Consider the following 17,327-nt stretch of genomic DNA (forward strand, 5'->3'; position numbering starts at 1 on the left):
ATCCAGACAGACAGCCAGGCTTGGCCCTGCCCCCTGCTCTCTGGTCACAGGTTTTGACTGACAGCAGCAGGAGCCAATGGCTATGAGAGTCGGGAGATGGAAGAAGAGCTGATGCAGAGTGCACAGTGCTGGACCAAGATCGGGCTCAGGTGAATATTGCGGAGGGAGCTGCATTTAAAAGGTTTTTTGCCTCAATGCATAGAAATCATTAGGGTAAAAAAAAAAAACTTTTACCTTTACAGCCACTTTAAGTAAATATTTTACATGGGTAATCTCTTTATGACTTTTAAGATTTTGCAACATATGCATAATTTGCTGGTCTTTGTGCATAATTTTATAAAAGACATGTAGTTGTACACATCTGTCAATTATTATGCATGGCAGGAGTTGTTTATGGCATAAATCTATACCCAGGCATTTTATTTATTTATTTATTTTTTTAAGACACCTGTCAGGACAGAACTGTGGGAGCTGCCTGTGCATTCTGTCACCCTTATCCTTCCTTCACTACTTGGTAGGTCAATGACCTGCAATGAGTATGTTCATATTAGTTGCCAGCTTCCTGATATGCTTTATAATAAGCCAAGGATTTGCTAAATAGTATATGGGATAAGAATTGCCTATGTTTTAATCATAATTGTCAAGTTGGATCAGAATAGATATGAGAAATGTCCGAAAATAGTGTCGTTTTTGTGAAGACGCAACAGACTCCTGACTAGAACTGGTCATGTGATTCCACTTATGGGGAGGGTCACGATTAGGGTCAAGCCACTGACTAGGTGTCTTTGAAGAGTATGTTTGGCACATTAGCACTCCACAGGATTTGGGAGTCCTACAGCTAAACATGTCTGACCATAATTTTAGGCTCTTTCTTCTTGGGCCTGCTACAGGCCTGCTAAAATCAACACAGAATCACATTAAATATAAGCCATTTGTGCATGGGAATTAACATGCAGTTACTATTCCACTCAAACATATAAAGCCAACATAAAAATGTGCAAAATTAATTTTTGAGGACACGCAAAACAGATACAGAATGAACGTTACACTTTGTAAATGACTTGAATTTGGTAACAATAAGTGTAAAAGCTAGGATAGAATTAAATGGGGGAACAGATGCCTACTCATCATGACTAGGCAAACTGCTGAGATCCTCTCTGGCAGATATCATACATACAAAGTGTAGACAGATATAAACATATACGCCTTCAAAAGAGGCTTTTTTAAATTAATTTCCTTTTTGTATTTGACTCATGTGAACCTTAATGAAAACCTTGAATTGAAAGCAGTTCAAAAGTAAAATAATCCAACACAGTGGCCATGAACCAGGCAAGCTCTCAGAAAAACAGATGTGCTGATACCTAGCTGTCCTTCTAATGCCTGCAGAGCTTCACATGGAAATAGCAAAGTCACTGCTAACTGACATAATTCACTTTGCTTTGCTTTTTCTTTCTTGTCCTGTTATGGACAGTAGCAGTTAAAGTGGACCTTTCATTAAAATTCACACTTCACATAAATCAGTAGGGCTCATGTCAATATCACCTAATCACATTATTATATTGAGCAAAAATAAGTAAACATTTTTGCAATTAATAAAAGGAATGCTGCTTTCAGAATGCTGGATGTCAGAACAAAAGTCATTATTACAGAGCAGCACAAAGGCATTCTTCAGGTTCAAAGCTCAGTTGTAGATGCTTTCACTTATTTTCTGTACCTGTGTGGGAGTGTTAAAAAAAAATCTTGTACAGATACACATTGATGTTTTGGGTAAATATACATTATACTAGGCTAGAGTTTCTCATTCAGTAAGTACAAACCCTTCTTTGAAATGACCAGGCCAAACAAAATTAATGTTTATATTTTGGGCAGGTGCCAGAAGATGGAATCACCCACTGATTTTGCAACACATCCCATATATCCTTGAGGGTGTATTGAGTCTGCATAGGATTGGCCATTGGGTCCATGAGTGACCAGGATTGGCCACTGAGCCCACTTTTTCTAATGTCCTCGATTAATGTATAGTAAGGAAAAGACTGCGCTGGAAATTAAAACCCTAAAAGTAAGCTGCAACACAAAGTAAAATACACACAAATACAAATGAAAAACAAAATGTGGTTGCGCTCTAAACCCTTAACCTTATACAACGTGATAATAAGTGATCAGTGAGTGATAACTCAAAAATTAGTCCCATATGTAAATTAATAACTCTGTGAATGTTCAGTAACGCTAAATCAGAATTCCAATGATGGTCAATCAAACTTCCAATCGAAAAATCCTTAGCAAATAATGATCCTTGTGTAATCCTTTTGAACAGTTCCAAGTGTGACTTTGCTTGACAGACCCACCACCGTAAGAAATGTGCGCCCAGCCAGGGCCTTTTCCTCAGTGGTGTTCTGATATCAGTCCAATCACCTCATCTGTGAGGGGTCTTCTGGTCCGGACCTTTAACTGAAAGAATCCTCTGCTTTGAGCTTGTATACAGCTCAGTGTGTGATGGTGTGAACATGGCTCAGAAAGAAATAATAAAAAATGGCCATAGGTAAAACCCGCTTGGTTTTTATTAAATATTACAAGGACAAATGCCTATTAGGCGTAAAAATAGCAATGGATAAAAATATGCGGCCTGCCGGCTGCTATACACACGCCCGTGCTAACAAACAACGGGATGTATCGCGTGGTGACGTCATCACAACGCGTTTCATCACAAGTTTGACGTCGTCTTGGGGCACAGGCGGCATACTGACGCACCGCTTAATATACACAAAACCAAGCCTCACAATCGTGGGTGTCTAGCTATGGAGCGCCATTTTAGATGAGGGAAGACAAGTTACTAATGCCAGGAGCACTCTACACATTAAGCCTAAAGGATCTGAGCCATAGTACATGTATGTATGTTTTAATTCTTATCTAAATGGCCAAGGTGTCCCCACATGGCAAGACCGCTGTATCACGGTGGATTCGTCAAGGGACAGCATCATGGAGATAGCTCTCAAAAAATAATCCTAGAAAAATCGTCACTACCTGCACTGATCAGTAGTCATGTATTTTCAGCAGTCATGTATTTGACGCTACCTCTAAACTTCTACATAAAGAAAATAGAAACTATCAAACAATCTAAAAGCTTTATTAAAATCTATTCATAGATAAGTAACAAGCAAAGACAGTTACTGTGTACACAACAGGCGCCATATTGGTCGACCGATATCTGTGATACATGCACAAGCTAAATAAAAAACTAAATATGAAAATAGACAACTTGTGGATTATTGTAACGCATTGTCCATAGTGGTCGCATGGACCATGAATTCAAATATACAGACCGGCCGACAATATATACATTGGGTATAGAAAAAAATCACCCCCCCCCCTTTTTAAAATAACCACATTTTGTTGCTTTGCAGACTGAAATGAAGACACACCGTTTTTGTTTTATCCAGCTGAATTTGCAACTTATAACATCCAAGTGAAAGATATAACACCAACATGTCATAAAATATTTTAAAAACATAATCGCTGTGTTGGAAAAAGGATTACCCCTTTGTGTCCATATTTTGTTGAACCGCCTTTTGCTTTAATTAAAGCCTTTAGTCTGTTGGGATAGGTCTCTACTAACTTTGCACATCTAGACTTTGCAATATTTGCCCACTCTTCTTTGCAGAACTGCTCAAGTTAAATTTGATGGTGACTGTTTGTGGACTGCAGTCTTCAAGACATTCCACACATTTTCAATGTGGATTTAAGTCTGGGCTCTGACTAGGCCATGCAAGGGAATTCACCTTTTTCTCCTTCAACCACTGTGTGGTCTTTTTTTTTTTTTTTTTTTTGCTGTGTGGTTTGAGTCATTGTCATGTTGGAAGGTAAACCTTCTTCATAAATTCCTGCAACTGCTTCAGAGTTGCTGTAGGCCTCTTGGTAGCCTCTTCCTGGCTCTTTCATCCAGTTTGGAGAGACGTCCTCATCCAGGGAGTAAGTGTACATATTCGCCAGCACTTGGATCAACAATCACCATCCAAAGATTTCTTTATTGTAGAGAGATCACATCACAGAGATAAGTGCATAATTTCAGGGCCGCGCAGAACCTCTTCATCAGGCATGTGATGATCACATGCCTGGTGAAGGGGTCCTGCGTGGCCCCAAAATGTTGCACTTATGTCTGTGATGTGATCTCCCCACAATAAAGAAACCTTTGGACGATGATTGTTGATCCATGGTGTGCTGGCAAATATGTACACTTGCTAGATGTTTCCAGTACCCAGCTGGTAATCGCCGCAGCACCCACCATTGTATGAGCCTTGTTTGCCAGGAACATGTGCGATAGGAATATTGATAAGACTGATCCAGGGAGTGTCTGTGTTGTACCAAATATCTTCCACTGCTTAATAATAGACATCACTGTGCTTCTAGGCATTGATAAAGCCTTTGAAATGTTTTTGTATCCATCTCCTGACTTGGACCTTTCCACAACTTTATCCTGGAGATCTTTTGACAGTGCCTTGCCACCCATAGTTGTTTGCTTTAGTTGCACTACCAGGAACTGAAATGCTCCAGGAACGCTCTTTTAATGCTGAGCTAATCAAAATTGCCACAGCTGATCACAGTTGAAAGTCAAATGGCTTTGTGTGCCCTTGCGGTGTTGATTAGCTACACCTAAATTAAGGGGGGGGGGTGATTTTTTCTATACCCTCTGTATAACAGTTATGGCAGTTTTCCATTTTGGATCTTGTGCCCACTGTCTAATGGTTTGCATGTGTTATTTCTTAAACAGATCCAATTGATATTGTGAAAGATCCAATCCCCCAACATGAATATAAGCCAGAGGAGGACCCCAAAATATACAAGTCTTTGAAGACCAAAAGAGGCCCCTTGTCTGACGACTGGATAGAGGAACATAGGAATAACCTAGGAGGATATCCCATCATGTGCGCATACAAGCTTTGCAAAGTGGAGTTTCGGTATTGGGGCATGCAGTCGAAAATTGAACGTTTCATTCATGATGTGGGTAAGTCTAGAAACAAAACCTGTACAATGCAACGATGTACTTTTTTTGGTGCTTGATTTGTACAGAATCAGAATCAGAATGTAAATGTGTAAGCAATGACTTTTATGTTTATAACTGCCATATAAAAGGTTACATCCAATCAAGTTTCTGTTAGGGGTGAATTTGTTTTTTTGCTCTGAGATCCTGGTCCTCTCATGACTGCTACAGCCAGGGCTTTTTTTCAGGGGGAATTTGGTGGAACTCAGTTCCAACACCTCTAGCTCAGACCCTCTGCTCCCTGCCCGCCACTATCACTTGTAAACACAAAAGTCTGGTTTCTGTGTTTACAAGTGACATCTCTGCACTGTGTGCGTAATGCAGTCTTGGTATTTAATGACCTTTAAGACCCCCAATACTGTTCATGAAATTTGACTGTCCACACCCACTATTTGAAGTGATTTGGAGGGTATGTGTAGGGGAGCAGTTTTGGCGGGTCGTGATTGAGTTCCAGCACTTATTGTTTGAGAAAAAAAGCCCTGGCTACAGCTGTCACTTTACTTTCTTAAGAGATCCATGAAGAATCCAATGCTGGCTAACTGATGCTATTGCTTTGCAAAAAACACTAAAGCGACCATTTAATACGCAGTCTTCTTTCCTTCAACCACAGGTTAAAGGAAAGAAAATTGCTCGGTTCCCCCATCAACACAGTCAATGCTGATGGGTGAATCCTTCCCGCTGCACTATTGTGTTCTGACTGCGGGAGTTTTCCCAGCTGTCAGAATACAATGATCGCTACTGGCTACTATAACTGCCTGCTGCAATCGGCTGGGAAACTTCCTGCTGTCAGAATACCCTAAGGTAACAACAGTTCTGAAGTGTGGTTCTTTGTAATGACTGCAAGTACCCGAGTGATCTTCAGATCATTCTTAGTATCCCTGTGGAGTCCCTCGGGCTTTTGCTTCAGACGGGTTTTGAATTCTCATGCAAGGCTATGGGAATGCAAAACCTGCATGAAGCAGGTCAGGAGGAGGTCAACAGCAGGTCAAACGCACTTGCTAATTAATTCTAAATGATCTCAGAAGTGTCTCAAACTGATGCCGTGGACACACGCTCAAAATCCATTGACACAGGCCCTTAGAGCTTAAAACATGCGGCATATCACTTCTTTGCTGACTGCAAACTCTTCTGAAAAGCTATTTGAGTGCGAAATTGGTTTTTCAGATGCGTATCGGTCCTTGCTGCATGTGTAAACAATCCCTTACACTGGTGCAAACAAGAAGCAGTGTTGTTCATTTAAACACTTTTTAGGCTGGGTCAGGTACACTTAAAGAAGCTGACTGCTCAATGACTGCTTCTGGTTTCAACTGATTTTGCCCTCTAAGGCCGGGTCCACACTATTGCGAATTGAATGCAGGTTTCTCCGCATTCAATTTGCACAGCAGGAGATTGTGACCAGCTCTCTATGAAGCCGATTCAGAGGCGTAACTAGAATCTTCAGAGCCCCGATGCAAGAAACCATGAAGGGCCCCCACCAGGGGCATTGCTAGGTCTACAAAAGATCTCGGGCTAGGGCCCATAGAGAAGTAAAGAAAGTCATACGCTTGGGCGGGCATACACATACGTGTGTGTATGTATATGTGTGTATGTATGTATATATGTATGTGTGTGTGTATGTGTGTGTGTGTATATGTATATATATATATATATATATGTGTGTGTGTGTGTGTGTGTGTGTGTGTGTATATATAAAATATCATTAGTGCGGAGCCTCCCCTAACATCAGGATCCTCAGAGAGCCTCCCTACTTACATCAGGGTCCCCAGATTAAAAAAAAATAAAGTCCTCCCGCCCCGTACATCAGGGTCCTTTGAGAGCCCCTCCTTACTTCAGGGTCCCCATAGAGCCTCCTCTTACATCAGGGTCCCCAGAGAGCCCCCCCCTTCAGGGTCCCCAGAGAGCCCCTTCCTTAGATCAGGGTCCCCAGAGAGCCCTCCCCCTTACATCACAGTCCCCAGAGAGCCCCTTCCTTACATCAGGGTCCCCAGAGAGCCCCCCCTTACATCACAGTCCCTACAGAGCCCCTTCCTTACATCAGGGTCCCCAGAGAGCCCCCCCTTACATCAGGGTCCCCAGAGAGCCCCCCCTTACATCAGGGTCCCCAGAGAGCCCCCCCTTACATCAGGGTCCCCAGAGAGCCCCCCCATTACATCAGGGTCCCCAGAGAGCCCCCCCATTACATCTGGGTCCCCAGAGGGCCCCTCCTTACATCTGGGTCCCCAGACAGTCACCCCCCCACCTTCCAGAGGTTCCCCTGTACCTGGCTGGTCTCTGCTGTGCACCTTGGACCCCAGCACATCTCTGAACCCTCCCCCACCTGGGGGAGGTGGGAGGCAGTGATCGGCAGCACCATGTTATCCACGGGCGGCTGGATGTCCCTGGGGCTTGTAGTTCTCTCTCCTAATGTATCCACTGGAGAGGGGAGGGGTCTCTGACCCGGGCATGTATCATCAAGAGTGTAGAAGCAGAGCGACTCACTGAAGAGTGAAGCCGATACATGCCCAGGTCAGAGGACCCTCTCCACTGTATACATTAGGAGAGAGAACTACAAGCCCCAGGGAGATCCCGCGGCTGGCGGGCACTATAGAGCTGCCGATCGCCGCCTCCCCTCCCCCCCAGTGCATGTTAAACGGACAGCCAGTGGTGCAGGGGGAGATGCCGGGTCTTGGGGGGGGGGGGGGGCCCCCACAGCGGCAGAACGACAGGGCCCAGTCGTAAGTGCGACTGCAACGACCCCTATAGTTCCGACACTGAGCCGGTTCACACATCTCCGAAGTGGCTCCAGTGTGAATTGCACAGGATTCCTGTGCATCTTTTGGTCCGTTTCAGGTCCGAATTCAGCCAAACATTTGGGCTGAAATCGGACTTGAAATGGTGAATGGGGAAGCACTGGACCCCTGCTGTGAGCCGGAGTGTGCTGCATTGTGAACCCTGCCTAATGTAAATTAGGTGATGTAAATAATTGCATCTTGCGTAGACACGTTCATTTGCCTGAACACACACTGATTTGTGTAAGTAATATTTTTGCTGTGGTGCAAGTGAATGATCTTCTTAGCGCATGACTTTCTTTATAAAGAAACAAAGATTTTCTTTTAGTAGATTTGCGTTTATTGGAAAAGCCGGTCGCTCTGTGTGAAACAAGATATATTCCTACCATCTCTCCTCTTATACAAGAGTCAATCATAACAAAATCATGAGATCTGTTGTGCATTAGAGGTCCAAAGTTTTTTTTTTTCCTTGATAATAAATGCAGATTTTTATGACAAAGCAGTGCTTTTGCAGGTGCCCACAATCTGTACGTTACCGTTCCCTGCCATACTTACCATGTGAACTTTACAATACGTTCTGTTTTAGAGCTTGGAGAGCACAATGTGTGCTCCTAGTTTTAAGAGTGCACTGTCACTAGCAGCCACTGTTCTACAATAAGACCTCATGCACACTGGATGTTAAAATAACATTATAAAAACACCAGTAGCTTTGCAGTGAGTCTTTCAACATTTTTTAATGTTTTTGCAATAGCATTTATTAGGGGTTTTTTGTGTTTCCACATTAGCAGTTTTTAGTGTTTTTTTTAATTATCTTTTTTAAGAAAATTAAATTTTTATTTTTTTATCAATGAATCAAAAATGTTAAACCCGGGCGAGCCACGTTTGTGAGCATTTATGGACGTTTTTGAGCGTTTATGGACGTTTAATGTTTTTATGGTCAGAAAAACAGTTCCTGAACATGATTTTAGGGCGTTCAGACATCAGTCCATAAACTCCACTGCTGATAAATGTCCAATAAATGTCCATGTGTGCATGGACACATAGGATAACGTAGAGGGGAGTTTATGTGCTGTTAAAAAAAAAGAAAAAATGCCCAAACTCCCAAAAACTGCCATTTATAAGCTTCAGTGTGCATGGAGCCTAATGATTGCGTGCTTCTGGGTCATTTCTTCAACATGACAGCAGATTATGATGATCACATAAGTTTGTTGACTTAGAAACGTGCTGGTTGCAGCTGTCACTGTACCTCACACAGAAGGAGGCATTGTGATGTTTGAAGCCAGCAGGCTGCAGAGCAGTTGTTTTTAGAAAATAAATTGTAAACATTTGATTAAATAAATGATATGTGTAATAAAAATAACAAATAATGCATTTAAATAAAAAAAATGTATAGTAAAAAAAAAAATGTGAGCAGGGTATTTATTAAAATGGTATACCAAATAAATCCTCATATGTTTTAGAAAAATTAAAAAATAATCTAAGTAGGCAGATTAGTCTATGAGTTTTTGTGAAGTTTACCAACGCATTCTGATGCTGCTCATTTTGGTCTGGGCATCTAGGCTTCATTGACTTTTTATTCATGAAAAGGTTAATGAACAAAATGGCAACATCAGGTAACTGTAAACTGCTGAACTGCTAATGCCATCCAGGAAACATAATTGCTGAAGCCAGAAAGAACCCAACCGTGACACTACCTGCACAGAGTTTGCTTGTTCTCCCAGTGCTTGCCTGGGTTTCCTTCAGGTACTCTAGTTTCCTCCCACGCTCTAAAGGCATGCTGGTAGGTAATTTTCTCCTTTCAAAATTGTCCCCAGTATGTGTATGTGCGAATGTGAAATCGGGACCATAGCCTGTAAGCTCCTTCAGGGCAGGAACTGATATGAATGTTCAATGCATTTGTAAAGCACTGCGTAAATTGACAGCACTATATAGATACCTGCAATATAAAAATTCATAAATGTATACATATGGGAGTAGTTGGGAACTTGACACTTCCTAATCCGCAGGCTATTGAACAAGTGTTCCAGAAAAGTGATGCACAAACAAATATAGACTTTCAGCGCTGCACAGCCTGGTAGTTTGGATCACTGCTCAAATTAAGGCCTCTTGCACACAATACTCCTGAGTATCTCCTTTTTTTAGACTTTATTTTTTTTGTATGTATTTTTGTGTATATGTGTTTGCACGATTTTGTGCGCATGCGCGAAAATTTATTCTCGTGTTCTTGTTTTGCACAATATGTAAATGGGTATTTGCACTCATTTGTGTGTATTTGCACACATTTGCACACATGAGGCGTAAGTTATTGACCAAAAAAAGCTGATTTTTCTATTTATTTATTTTTTTTATTTAAGAATGCACGGTTTACACACCTGTGTGCATAGGCACATTACAATTAATAGGCTATATTTTAGCTCTAGAAAAAAAAAAAGCTGTACTCTGCTTTTTCAAGCTGCAGTGTGCAAGAGGCCTAAAGCGGTATTAAACCCCCCAGAAAAACAAAAAAAAAACATTAAATTGCAGCTTACCAAATGTGGTGACTTTGCAGGGTGAATATAAATCAATGATTTTTTTTTTTTTTTAATTTATATCGGATTTTTTTTATTTTTATCAAATTTATTTTAATAAAATGCATTTGGAGTAAAAATCAATCTAAAGATGGTTTTCTATTTAAGATACATTAATCATTTAGTTTATTTAGCATGAAATGGAGCTTAGTTATGTAGCACGAGGTTGTATATTCTGCAATAAATTAAATTTTTGGTAAACTCATTCAATGAATGCAAGCTGAGCTAACATGCCTTGCATTGATGCATTCGTACAATTTCACAGTAATCATGAGATAAACCAAAGTTCAGGAATATTCCTTTATCCCATTGTTTTGCAAACCTATGTACACTACAAACAGTATGACGATTCGGTTCTGATATCGCTGTTTTACTAACCTGACAGCTTATTATCCTGAATAGGAAACCTTCATTTTGTTTGCAAATATTAAAGATTATAACTACTGGCAAGAATAAGTCCTTACATTTAAAGAGCACCTGTCATTTCAGATCCATCATGGCAGCGCCTGTTAGCGGGTATCCACTCACCTGCTGCCGCCATGTCCCTCACCTTGTGTCACTGCCACATCACCAGCTGTCCCATTAAAGTGAATGGGACTATCGGTGAGTCAACAGCGGGTCAGAGATGATGGTTGTTCTTTAGAAATTAGGATTTAAATCGAGTTGATTTAAATCAAGCCTTTTTACTAGTGATTTAAATTGGGATTTAAATCGACTTGATTTAAATCAAATCCACCCTGCTGCTTTGTTTTGTTTTTAGGATTTTTTCCTTTATTTTACCCGGTAATATGGCTAGTTAGTCTGTTGTAATTCAAAAGAACCATCTCTTTTGCAGATGTAGCAGTTACAGGGATGAGACAAACCATTTACCATTGATAGGGTTGCTTATAATGATCAGCTTTCATTTAATATTGTAAAACCCTTATCCCAAAAGGAAAAACTGTCTCTGTAACTGCTTGTAAAGTGTTAGCGGGAGTGTGGCTTCAATTTGTTAGTGTATCTAAATCTGTTAGTCCATCTCACTTTCCGCTCTCCCCAGACTGACAGTGCTACTGTCCAAAGATGCCCTCAGTACTCTTTCGTTCAGAGTGGGGGCACTTTGAGGCAAGCCATACACTGCAACACGGGTTGAAGGAAAGAAAATTGCTTGATTTCCCTATCATCACATTCAGCGTCGATGGGGAAATCCCTCCCACAGAACTATTGTTTTCTGACAGCGGGAGGTTTCCCAGCCATCAGAATACAATGATCACTGCCAGCAGCTATAGCCACTGGCAGTGATCGAATGCAGATACCCCAACGGCCTGGTTGTACTGAAATTAATTGATAGATCAATTTCAGTACAACCAGCATGCCCATACATAGATCTAAATATGTCTGGTTTCTGCTGAATCGGACAATTTTCTATCTGTGTATGACTGGCTTAATACATTTGGTGTGTTACTGGCCAGATCAGGTGGCTAAAAACAGAAAACATATGCAGCTTCCACATCTAAGAATTGGTAAGCTGTTATATATTAGCCTCCATTAACAGTCGATGCCTTCTGAGAGGAAACGCGTTGAATAGAAGCAAGTAGCGTGACGTCAACACGCACGGACCATTCTGCAGGCGGCCGTGCACTGTTTGTTTGTTTGCCTCATACAAGCAACTATGTTGTAAGTGCATTTTTTGTTTTTAATAAATGAAGTTTTATACATTAATGCACTATGAGCCCTCTCCATTGCTTTCATTACAACAAGCTGTGAGAGATGTAAGCTTGGATCTATCCTAACCTTCTGAGGCCAGCTGACAACCAATCCTTAGATGTGATCCTGTTTATGCGCATTTGATCCCTAAAGTGGGAACAATTTGTCTGGTAAGCGGCCAACCTTTTGTTTTGGAGCATGGTGGTGATGCACATGCACTTTTGATTCATTTTTGCACAAAGGACACCTTTCTCCTTCTTGCATGTGGGCAATCTGGAACCACATATTAACTTAATGCAAAGAGATTATATGAACTATTGGAGCACTTTTTTATATGAACTCTGGAACACGTTTAATCAATTGCATTTGTTGGAGCACATTTTTAACCATACTAATTCTGGAATATATGTTTAATTCATTGCAATTATAGCACAGCATATAAGCAGTTATTGCACTTGGCACTTTATATAGAGTATGGATTATTACAATTTTTGTGACTTAATAATGATTTGATATTCAGCATGGTGGTTTATTTTTTTTATATAGCTTTATATTCACTTTATATCACTAGATCACTTGTGATTAACTAAAAACTAAACGGCGCACCATACACTTTTATATATATTTAAATACTTCCTCGGTATTCAAGGAATTTTTGAATGCAGCAGTTTCCTATATTTTTAACAATTTGTGGCCAAGCGCAACCTTTTAGAATCTTTAACAGTTGTGCAATATATGACATTTTTGGGTTTGATACCGCCTTAAAATTAGAGACACCGTGTGGGTAGACTGTTTCCTATTGCTGAAAGGAAATGTTTCACCTTTGATTGAAGTATATGTTTAACATCTGAAAAATAAAAGCTGAGTGAAAAAATGCAGTAGCTGAAAATGTAATCCTATTATCCCCTTGGTGTTTGCTTTTTTAAGGACTATATCAACATGAAGAACCTTGTTTTCCTGAGCTGAAAAAGACAAAAGCCTAGTCAGGTTCTTTCACATGTAGTTAAAAAAAAAAAACAAGCTTGGCAACATAATGGTTCAGTGACACTCCATAACAGAAACAGGCCAACTATATAAGGGCCAGTGTTGACTACAGGTCAAATGCACCTGTAGTAAATCCTGAATGATCTCAGAAGCCTCTCACACTGATACATGCTCCATTTTCCCATCAAAGCCTTTGACACAGTTCCTAGACATGCCTCCCAACAGTCCCGGAATTAAAGCAAAATCCTGATGTGCTTCAGATCTTAGTTGTGTCCTGCTACTGGCTCGGTGCTGGAGCACTCATTGCTGCACCTGACTTTGGCTTCTTTGCTGCTTTGTCTCATCTTCTGCCTGATGTGAGCATTATGCCGCGTACACACGGACGTTTTTACAGCTGCTTTTTTGAGCTTTTTTTGCAGCTTAAAAAGGCCTGTCTATGTTAGTCTATGGCTTCAGGCCCACCTAGGCGTTTTTGAGCTGCAAGTGGCATAGGCGTTTTTAAGCTGTAAAAAAAACCCAGGACCAGTGGGTTCTGAAAGACACTTTTCAGCTGTAAAAACGCTCAAAAACGCTCAAAAACGTCATTCACCAATGTTTTTTAGCGTTTTTGATCCATTGAAAAAAAAAAAAAACGCTCAAAAACGCTAACGCGGAAAAACGCTCAAAAACGCTAAAAACCGCTATTGCAAAAACGCTGAAAAAAGTTTAAAAAAATCACTGCAAAGGTACTGGCGTTTTCATAACGTTTTTTTAACAGCCTGTGTGCATGAGGGCTTATAGTTTTGGGAGAGGGAGGCAGCAGTGCAGAACATGGGTAATTAGTCCACTGAACACCAATGTTCCACACTGAACACCAATGACCCCCCACCCCCCATGGCCTTCAACCCTAACCTTACCATGCACCAGTGCTCATTCATTCCCTTCATGGGGTACCAGTGCCTCTCCTTCCACCAAGTTCTGGTTTAATCAAGCTTGTTACCTATTCAATAATATTATTAGTATACAGGAATTATATAGCGCCAACAGATGCTTTCTTTCTTTTGTTAGAGCAACACAATGATTGTGATTTGCTCCTTCTCTTATCTCTGTGAATGTCTCATTTTCAAGATGATGTGACCTATAACTGATATTATCTCTGCAGCTGTTTAGCATTTCCAGCACATACTAATAAACTGTAATACTCAGCCCATATAAATATAGTGTGTGGAACTAAAAAAAAAAAAAAACAACCATGCCAGGACTATAATTTTCTCACAACTGGCTTCTGTCAAACGAGCATGCTAGAAAACGTGCAGCAAATCCGCATCCGATCAGCGCTGTCAGCCAATAGCTGTGAACGTTGACCGGTGTATTCCGGTGGGGGGGGGGTGTCATCCTGTTGGAGCACAATATCAAAGCGGGGGGAGATCACTGTACTAACATTGAATAGTTTGTACAGGGATCGCCTTTTGGGCCAGACCATGTGTACCAGGCTTTTCTTAGGCCTGTTTATCTTTCACCACCGCCACCTTTCATTATCAGGCTTGCACTGGAAATTACCGGTTTGAAACTGAAAGTGTGAATACAGTCGGTAGTTGCAAGGAGACACAGGTTTTTTTTAAATTGAACCTGTTACAGTAAATAGTATTTCGTAATGATACCCTCCAAAGTGCTGAAAAAGTCTTGGATGTGTACTGTGGAATGCCTAGTACAAATGATTATATCACTTAAAGGTCTTTTTGATAAGTTTATTGATTAACAGCATTAAACACAGGTAATACATTTTGGGGAAAAAGCCTCCCCCTTCTAAGAGCTTGAATTGTGGGTTGAAGGTAGAATGCACTAGAGACCTATGTTAAAGGTTTTTCATTTTTCCCTTAAAAAGCATTGGCTCTGTTTGATGCTCTTGTAGCCCTCCCCAAAATGCACCCCCCCACCAATGAGAATATGGCACTAAACCAACATAAATATGAGAACCAGAACCTTAGCTAAGTGGAAGAAAAAAAAGTTGGCAGTGCCTATAACCAGAATAGGGCCTCTGTGAACAGGGGGATTTCCTTCCTGGGGAATTATTAATCAACCATATAGATTCACACCCGTATAAAAATAATGCAAGCTTTATTTAACAAAAGAATAATATTAGTAAATGCATCCAATGTAGAAACAGGAATTAGGGCCTAACAAGAGTTCTGATGGAATTGTGCACATATACCTGAGTATATATAGTTATTAATAAAGATACCTCCAGATGAATGTTATAGCAAATTTCACTTGCAGGGGCCTCTGAGGATGATTGCAATGCAGCATCCATTTTTCTTTTTGCACCTCTACACACAAACAGAAGCACAGACCTAGCTATCATACACTGTGCATGTGAGTGAGATAACAAGGAGATCTATAGACAGACCCAGAAGCTATGGACAACAATAGTAAACTATTAAACATAGTAGCACGTGCCTATTAATCCCTTCTGATCTGAATTTAACAACAGTTCTTCCATAGTCCAGCCATGTGATCTCACACTTTCACCTGCCACTTCCCCTTTCTGGGGTTTTCAACCCAACAACCCAGAGACAGGTAGTGCATACATATTATATTAGCATGCCAGGCATTTACAAATACAGATAGTAGAGAGCAGCAGATGCCTACACATTTAACCAATACAGTTTTAAACAACACCTTCAGTATGCATTCAAGAGTTTTTTATCTGCTGAGCAAATTCTTTGTCGTGATCAGGGAGGTAGCAACCTAGGAACAGAGCAAGGTCCACACACATTATACTTTGTTACAAATCTGCTTCCTTGAAGAAAAACGTATCCATCAGAAGCAATTCTCACTTCTTTTGATCCAACTGTCACACACCTACATCAGACTCTCTAACGAGAGCAGGCTTCTGTTCCTTCATGTGCATGCAGCTGGGTCCAAACTCTTTACTGCTGCATGGGATGCCCTAAACTCAGCTGAACTCTGCATGCTCCCTGATTTCAAATTACCAAACTGGGTGCATTTCTATTGGCTGCTGAGGTCCCCCTGTTCTAACTTATTGGTCTTTTGTATTGACATTTATAAAAAAAAGTACAAAAAACGTTATACTACATTAAACCTTAGTTGGCGGTTGTTTAATCTTTTCAAGTACATTCCAGTGTTTTGGATAACTGTCCTTGGATATTTTTTCCCAGAACAATGATCACAGTCATACAGTGCCTTGCAAAAGTATCCCCCCCCCCCCTTGGCTTTTTACCTATTTTGTTACATTACAGCCTTTGTTCAATGTTTTTTTAATCTGAATTATGTGTGATGGATCAGAACACAGTAGTCTAAGTTGGTAAAGTAAAATTAGAAAATTATATTCATAAAACTATTTTTCAGAAATTAACAACTGATAATTGGCATGTACGTATTCACCCCCTTTGTTATGAAGCCCATAAAAAGCTCTGTTGCAACCAATTACCTTCAGAAGTCACATAATTAGTGAAATGATGTCCACCTGTGTGCAATCTAAGTATCACATGATCTGTCATTACATATACACACCTTTTTAAAAGGCCCCAGAGGCTGCAACACCTAAGCAAGAGGCACCACTAACCAAACACTGCCATGAAGACCAAGGAACTCTCCAAACAAGTAAGGGACAATGTTGTTTAGAAGTAAGTCAGGGTTAGGTTATAAAAAAAATCCAAATCTTTGATGATCCCTAGGAGCACTACCAAATCCATCATAACCAAATGGAGAGAACATGGCACAACAGCAAACCTGCCAAGAGATGGCCACACACCAAAACTCACGGACCAGGCAAGGAGGGCATTAATCAGAGAGGCAGCACAGAGACCTAAGGTAACCCTGGAGGAGCTGCAGAGTTCTACAGCAGAGACTAGAGTATCTGTACATAGGACGACAATAAGCCGTACGCTCCATATAGATGGGCTTTATGGCAGAGTGGCCAGAAGAAAGCTATTACTTTCAGCAAAAAACAAAATGGCACGTACTGAGTTTGCGAAAAGGCATGTGGGAGACTCCCAAAATGTATGGAGGAAGGTGCTCTGGTCTGATGAGACTAAAATTGAACTTTTTGGCCATCATAGAAAACGCTATGTCTGGCGCAAACCCAACACCTCACATCACCCAAAGAACAGCATCCCCACAGTGAAACGTGGTGGCAGCATCATGCTATGGGGATATTTTTCAGTAGTTGGGACTGGGAAACTGGTCAGAGTTGAGGGAAAGATGGATGGTGCTAAATACAGGGATATTCTTGAGCAAAACCTGTACCACTCTGTGTGCGATTTGAGGCTAGGATGGAGGTTCACC

At 40.9% G+C, this 17,327-nt stretch overlaps 1 protein-coding gene across 10 annotated transcripts in view; it reads left to right on the plus strand.

Moving 5' to 3' along the window:
• PITPNM2 (phosphatidylinositol transfer protein membrane associated 2) overlaps positions 1 to 17,327 on the plus strand; it is a 466,805-nt gene that overhangs the window by 306,050 nt on the left and 143,428 nt on the right. For all 10 annotated transcript variants that reach the window (XM_073627322.1, XM_073627313.1, XM_073627375.1 and 7 more), the window contains one exon: positions 4,766 to 4,999. In XM_073627322.1, coding sequence (XP_073483423.1) covers positions 4,766 to 4,999 — 234 coding nt within the window. The remainder of the gene's footprint in view (positions 1 to 4,765; positions 5,000 to 17,327) is intronic.

Source organism: Aquarana catesbeiana, linkage group LG01, assembly GCF_042186555.1.
Source record: "Aquarana catesbeiana isolate 2022-GZ linkage group LG01, ASM4218655v1, whole genome shotgun sequence".
Classification (NCBI taxonomy): Eukaryota; Metazoa; Chordata; class Amphibia; order Anura; family Ranidae; genus Aquarana; species Aquarana catesbeiana.